Source organism: Oncorhynchus clarkii, chromosome 16 (genome assembly GCF_045791955.1).
Source record: "Oncorhynchus clarkii lewisi isolate Uvic-CL-2024 chromosome 16, UVic_Ocla_1.0, whole genome shotgun sequence".
NCBI lineage: Eukaryota > Metazoa > Chordata > Actinopteri > Salmoniformes > Salmonidae > Oncorhynchus > Oncorhynchus clarkii.
In genome coordinates, this window is record NC_092162.1 from 12,733,313 (window position 1) to 12,740,568 (window position 7,256).

Here is a 7,256-nt window from a genome sequence, read left to right on the forward strand (position 1 = left end):
TTTTGATTCTGTACAGGCTTCCTTCTTTTCACTCTGTCCTTTTAGGTTAGTATTGTGAAGTAACTATAATGTTGTGGATCAATCCTCAGTTTTCTCCAATCACAGCCATTAAACTCTGTAACTGTTTTAAAGTCACCATTGGCCACATGGTGAAATCCCAGAGCGGTTTCCTTCCTCTCCGGCAATTGAATTAGGAAGGATGACTGTATCTTTGTAGTGACTGGGTGTATTGATACACCATCCAAAGTGTAATTAATTACTTCACCATGCTCAAAGGGATATTCAACATTTTACCCATCTACCAATAGCTACTCTTCTTTACACGGCATTGGAAAACCTCCCTGGTCTCTGTGGTTGAATCTGTGGTTGAAATGCAATGCTCGACTGAGGGACCTTACAGATAATTGAATTGTATGTGTGGGGTACAGAGATGAGATAGTCATTCAAACATCATGGAAACACTAATATTGCACCCAGAGTCCATGCAACTTATTATGTGACTTGTTAAGCACATTTGTCCCCCTGAACTTTTTTAGGCTTGCTATAACAAAGGGGTTGAATACGTAATGACTCAAGACATTTCAGCTGTTCATGTTTTTATTAAAAAAAGAAATAGAAAAACACAAGTTCACTTTGACATTATGGGGTATTGTGTGTGACAAAAAAAAAAATCTAAATTGAATCCGTTTTAAATTCAAGCTGTAACACAACAAAATGTGAAAAAAGTCAAGGGGTGTGAATAGATAGGCGCTGTAGATAAAAAAAAAGGGGGGGGGGGTTCTATATAGAACATTTTGGTTAAGAAATGTTTTAACTGCCATTTCAATTAAAAAACTGCCATTCTAGCATGGCAATGCAAGAGAAGGTGCTTGAACTTGCAAATACGTATGTATCATATAAAACCGTCTGGTAGACTGTCTCCTGGTTGTTCTCACGCAGCTTTGTTCTAAATGAAATCTGAAACTGTCATCTCTATAAATCAAGGACAGAAACTAAAAGGCTTATGAATAATGTAGATTAATGACAGCGAGCCACAGAGACCATTTCTGATATTAGTTTTATTGCTTCTTGTTTTGTAACAAAAATGAGGGGTTCATCCCTTTTTAATAATGCATACAGCTTGAAACAGCTGAACATTTTGTTCAGTGATGCTCACCCAGTAGCACTGAGAAGTTAACACAAACATTTCAATGATCTTCAGTCATTCAATCCCAGTCAAATTCATTCCGATAGTTCAGTTAACTGGCATCAAAGGTCTAAACTGGTTAATGTTTTCAGTTTTGAAGTGTGACCTATAATTGATCCACATACAACAATATGTGTTTGTAAATCGTAGAATCCATAGCATGAATCTTTAGAGATAACCTTCATATACAAGAGTCATAGAAAATCAGCTATAATAAATAACACATTAGGTTAAATAAATACTTTGATTAAAACAGCTCTATCTTAACAATGATAAATAACATCAACATATGATACAATACATCACAAAGTGCCTGCACTCGGTATCCCATTCTTTTAATATAAAAGATATTCAACATATCCATTTGCACCTTCTTCTGTGCATAAATTCAGTCAGAGCTCTTGTGCAAGGTCCCAAAAAGCCTGTCCCAGTGTGTGAAGTACGGAGCGTAGTTGGATTTGAACTTCAGGTGGTGCATGTCATGGTGCGGAGCTCCACCGTAGAGCCCAAAGGGCACCAGTCTATGCGTGGACCAGGGCAGGTCATAGCCACAGTGGTCCTCCACAGAAAGCCAGATATTCAGTACATAGAAGAGCATCTCTGTCAGGGGGTGGCAGCCCAGCAGCAGAGGGTTAACCGACGAGAAGAAGCCCAGAGACAGGGTCTCCCAGGCCCCAGAGTACTCAGTGGTCAGGGCGAAGGTTGTTGTGTGCATGTGGTGCACCTTGTGGAATGTCCGGTACAGCCAGGGCACCTTGTGGTGCAGCATATGCCAGATGAAAGACTGAAAGTCGAAGAGCAGGAGGCAGGCGACCACGTCCCAGATGAGACGCAGCGTCCCCGGGGCTTCGGCTATGAAGCTGGCTGGTCTCCAGTACCAGTGCAGCACAGTGAGAGGGAAGAGGAACACCACATGGTTGTAGAGGGAGTGAGCCAGGCAGCTCCACATCATAGTCCAGGAGACATGGCTCTTCTGCTGGATCTTAAAGGTCCTGATCCAGGCCAGCCTGGGGGAGAGGAGGTCCAGCACCACAAAGGGCAGGCAGAAGGCGAGGTAGACACTGAGTGAGAAAAGCACAGGGAAGAAAGGCGACATAAGCCAAGCATTATACCCCAATATGAGATCCCATAGGCTCTGTAGAAGCATTGTGTCCAGGCTTGTGTGTGCATGAGCTGGAAAAGTGTTGTTCAAACAGGTTCCTGCCAAAGCTGTCTCTCCCCTTTTATGTGTTTGGTATGGAAAGTATCCACCCCCAGAGGTTCCTTATAAGGACTTCCTGAACATTCTGGGGCCTTTTAACTTAGCCCAGTTATCTGACTCTGAGTAAGATTGTTCTGAGGGCTTGTATTGGAAATCAAATTAATGTTTATTGGTTGCGTACACCGATTTGCAGATGTAATTGCAGATGCAGCGAAATGCTTGTGTTTCTAGCTCCAGCAGTGCAGTAATACCTAACAGTACAAAACAATACAGACAAATCCCCAAAATAAAAGGCAATTAAGAAATATTAGAATGAGCAATGACAGAGTCCGGAATATATATATATATATATATATATATATATATATATATATATATATATATATATATAAATAATGGTGTGTATGGACAGTATATGAATAGAAAAGATGTGTACAGCAGTAGTTATATAGGATGAGCCTTGACTAGAATACAGTACATACATATGAAGTGGGTAAAACAGTTGGTAAACATTATTAAAGTGACCAGTATTCATTGTAGGGCAGCAGTCAATAAGGTGCAGGGTAGAGTACTGGGTGGTAACCGGCTAGTAAATTGACAAAATATCAATATAATCATTAAAATAAATCCATTCATAAATAGAAATGTGTTTTATTCGATTATACAGTATGTAAATGAGCAATGAGGGCATTCAACTGTTTGTAGACAGTCACAAGTCTGACAAATGTTTTGGGGAAATACTGGCTGAAGAACTTCCCTACTTTGTGCATATGAAGCAATGCAACTTCTTTGAGAATTTCTCAAATGATGAATAATAAATGAATGTCTCTTGCATAACTCTGTAATTCGATAGAATAGTAGAATACTACTGTTTTCTCTGTTCTATTTTGGCTGGACATTTGCCTAAAGAGCCTCTGCTCTCTCCCTCATCTTACGCCTTTCCTTTTCCTCTTTATCTAGTACACTACACCGCCAAGTGGTCAAGTTGAATCATCTTATATTCTGCAACTCCATCCAGTTGTTGAGGGGACTGTTGTGTACTCACGTTATAAAATTGGTTGTAAAGTTTTTGGCAGAATGGAAACTTGAAGTTTCAGATTCTATGCCAAGGAGTGGGTAGGTTTCGGCTGTGCATCAATTGTCAGGCCAACACACTACTCGCTGCCTTCAACAGTAAAGATGAGGTAAGAAACATAAGAGACAGGATCTCATAGACAAAACAGCATCTTTGACATTCCTGCTTCCTGCTGAAATATGTGTAATTTCTGTTATACTAGTAATTTCTCGAATTGACATGGTATAACACAGTAACTCTAGACCCCCTTTACTCCACACACAGAAAAGTGTACAAAGCTCTCCCTCGCCCTCCATTTGGCAAATCTGACCATAATTCCGTCCTCCTGATTCCTGTGTACCGGTCAAAAACTAAAGCAGGAAGCACCAGTGACTCGGTCAATAAAGAAGTGGTCAGATGACGCAGATGCTAAACTACAGAACTGTTTTGCTAGCACAGACCAGAAGAATCCCGGAACATATTCCAATGGCATTGATCAGTACACCACATCAGTCACTGGCTTCATCAATAAGTGCATTGACAATGTCGTCCCCACAGTGACCGTACTTACATACCCCAACCAGAAGCCATGGATTACAGGCGACATCTGCACTGAGCTAAAGGGTACAGCTGCTGCTTTCAAGGAGTGGGACTCTTACAAGAAATCCCGCTATGCCCTCTGACGAACCATCAAACAGTTAAAGCATCAACACAGGATTAAGATTGAATCCTACTACACCGGCTCCGGTGCTCATCGGATGTGGCAGGGCTTGTAAACTATTACAGACTACAAAGAGAAAGCACAGCCGCAAGCTGCCCAGTGACACGAGCCTACCAGACAAGCTAAATTACTTCTATGCTTGCTTCGAGGCAAGCAACACTGAAGCATGCATGAGAGCATCAGCTGTTCTCGACGACTGTGTGATCATGCTCTCCTTAGCCGATGTGAGTAAGACTTTTAAACAGGTCAACATTTGCAAGGCTGCACGGCCAGACTGATTACCAAGACGTGCATGCGCTGACTCTCCTCCTATGCTTTTCTCCTTATCTCCTCTCCATATCTCCTCTCTTGCTATAAACCTCCCATCCCATTTATCTCTCTTGTTCAGAGGGAGTCATAGTTATGACAGTATCCTCTCTCTTTCTTGTCTCATCTCTCTCTCTCTCTCTCTCTCTCTCTCTCTCTCTCTCTCTCTTTTACAGAGCTGGGTTTCTATAATGGCTCTGTGTCTCAGAAAGTCCAACCCCTGGTGCTTCTTCAGACAGACCTCTGGGGCCATCGGCTGGGCCTACTGCGACTGCCACCAGGGTAGGTTTATAGCAAAAATACTTTATGTATACATAGAGACAATATACTAAGCAAATCCAGTATTATATGCCGGGCCTACTGCGACTGCCAGGGAGGCCGTGTTGTGATTCCACTGAGCCCGTCCTCCTATAGCTCCTCCCATCAGCCTCCCTTGCTGTACAGAGTATCTATTCTGTATTTCCAGACAATTGATTGGCTGATGTACCTGTCCTTCTCACCCTCTCTTAGGTGCAGCTCGGCTGGTGGGCGGGACATCGTCAAGAAGTGGACGTGTGGAAGTGTATCTGAATGGTCAGTGGGGGCGGTGTGTGACTCTCATTGGACAGACATAGATGCCAGTGTGATCTGCAGACAGCTGGGGTTGGGGTAAGAGAGTTGTAGGAGTGTGTATGTTTGTGTGTGTGTGCCTCCTCATTGAGATCGGCATTGTAGCATCGCAGCATTTCCGTTTCAACTGTGTGTGTGTGTGTGTGTGTGTGTGTGTGTGTGTGTGTGTGTGTGTGTGTGTGTGTGTGTGTGTGTGTGTGTGTGTGTGTGTGTGCGTGTGTGTGTGTGTCTGTGTCCCCTCAGTGAGATCGGCACTGCTTTGGAGCAGTCCAGGTTCGGCTCGGGCTCCGGCCTCTTCCATTACGAGCGGCTGAGTTGCCATGGTGATGAGAGCTCCGTCAGCCAATGCCAGAGCAGGACATTTGTTACCGGGGACTGTAGCCATGGAAATGAGGCGGGAGTTGTGTGTGTGCTCCACCAGAAGGTCAGTAGGAAGCTAGAGAGAAGGAAACACAGTGCGTACCTCGTGCCCCTACTCAGCATCCATATTGTGCTGTTGTGTCCTCCCCCAGGCAGTGGTCTTCCTCTATGATTGGTTGGAGGAGAAGAATACTTTGAGGGGCGTGTGGAGGTGTTCCACAGTGGTAGGTGGGGCTCTGTCTGCGATGACCAATGGGACGACAGACATGCAGAGATGGTCTGTCAACAGCTGGGCTTCGGGTGAGTGTGTGTGTGTGTGTGTGTGTGTGTGTGTGTGTGTGTGTGTGTGTGTGTGTGTGTGTGTGTGTGTGTGTGTGTGTGTGTGTGTGTGTGTGTGTGTGTGTGTGTGAGAGAGAGAGAGAGAGAGAGAGAGAGAGAGAGAGAGAGAGAGAGAGAAAGAGAGAGAGAGACTATAGGAGTAAATATATTGAAGCTAGAGGAAGAGTCATTATTGTTGTTTTGACCCATGTGTGTTTAGGGGTGTGGCGAAGGCCTGGTCGTGGGCTCACTTCGGACAGAGCTCAGGTCCCATCCTATTGGACACCGTGAGGTGTCTTCACTGACATTTTCAACCTGTCCCCAACTGAGTCTGTAATACCAACATGTTTCAAGCAGACAATCATAGTCCCTGTGCCCAAGAACACTAAGGTAACCTGCCTAAATGACTACCGACCCATAGCACTCAAGTCTGTAGCCATGAAGTGCTTTGAAAGACTTATCATGGTTTACATCAACACCATTATCCCAGAAACCCTAGACCCACTCTGCCTCCAATAGAACCACAGATGATGCAATCTTTATTGCACTCCACACTGCCCTTATCCACCTGGACAAAAGGAACACCTACATCAGACTGCTGTTCATTGACTACAGCTCAGTGTTCAACATCATATTGCCCTCAAAGCTCATCACTAAGCTAAGAACCCTGGGACTAAACACATTTCACTGTAAGGTCTACCTGTTGTATTCGGCGCATGTGACACATGACATTTGATCTGATTTAATGCGTGGGTTCAATTCAATTGAATTCATAATATTTAAAACTCCAAGGGGCAATTATTGCTGGGCATAAAAGGCCATAGGCTGCATGCAGACAATAGGCCTATAATGAAAACATGATCATAAATAAACTACAGGACCGGTGGCGACCCGTAATTCAGAGCAGGTGGGGCAATTTTGACCCCCACCTGTCTAGCACAAAAATATATATACAGTACCAGTCAAAAGTTTGGACACACCTACTAATTTCTTTATTTTTACTATTTTCTACATTGTAGAATAATAGTTAAGACATCAAAACTATGAAATAACACATATGGAATCATGTAGTAACCAAAAAAGTGTTAAACAAATCCAAATATATTTTACATTTGAGATTCTTCAAAGTAGCCATCCTATGCCTTGATGACATCTTTGCACACTCTTGGCATTCTCTCAATCAGCTTCACCTGGAATGCTTTTCCAACAGTCTTGAAGGAGTTCCCACATATGGTGAGCACTTGTAGGCTGCTTTTCCTTCAGTGTGGGCAACATAAGAAAACAACTGGCTGTCTTCAACAAGATTAGGTATTGGATTAAGAATTTTACTCTGAAATACAAACAGGATCTCTTGATGCGATATAAATATATATGTTACATTTGAATTTTATTTCATCAATTAACTGAAGGCACACTTTGGCATCACCTGTGATATTTCTCCTTAAAATCGTGATTTATTTAGCCTATACCGTTTTTGTAATTTAGTACTGCTAATAATACC

General features: G+C 43.0%; 1 protein-coding gene across 1 annotated transcript; it reads right to left on the reverse strand.

Annotated features, from left to right (window-relative positions):
- Window positions 1–1,038: 1,038 nt before the first annotated feature.
- On the reverse strand, window positions 1,039–2,367 carry LOC139367451 (cholesterol 25-hydroxylase). The gene has a single exon (XM_071105664.1). It carries the CDS (start codon window positions 2,331–2,333, stop codon window positions 1,575–1,577), a length of 759 nt encoding a protein of 252 aa, XP_070961765.1. The 5' UTR covers window positions 2,334–2,367; the 3' UTR covers window positions 1,039–1,574.
- Window positions 2,368–7,256: the final 4,889 nt, after the last annotated feature.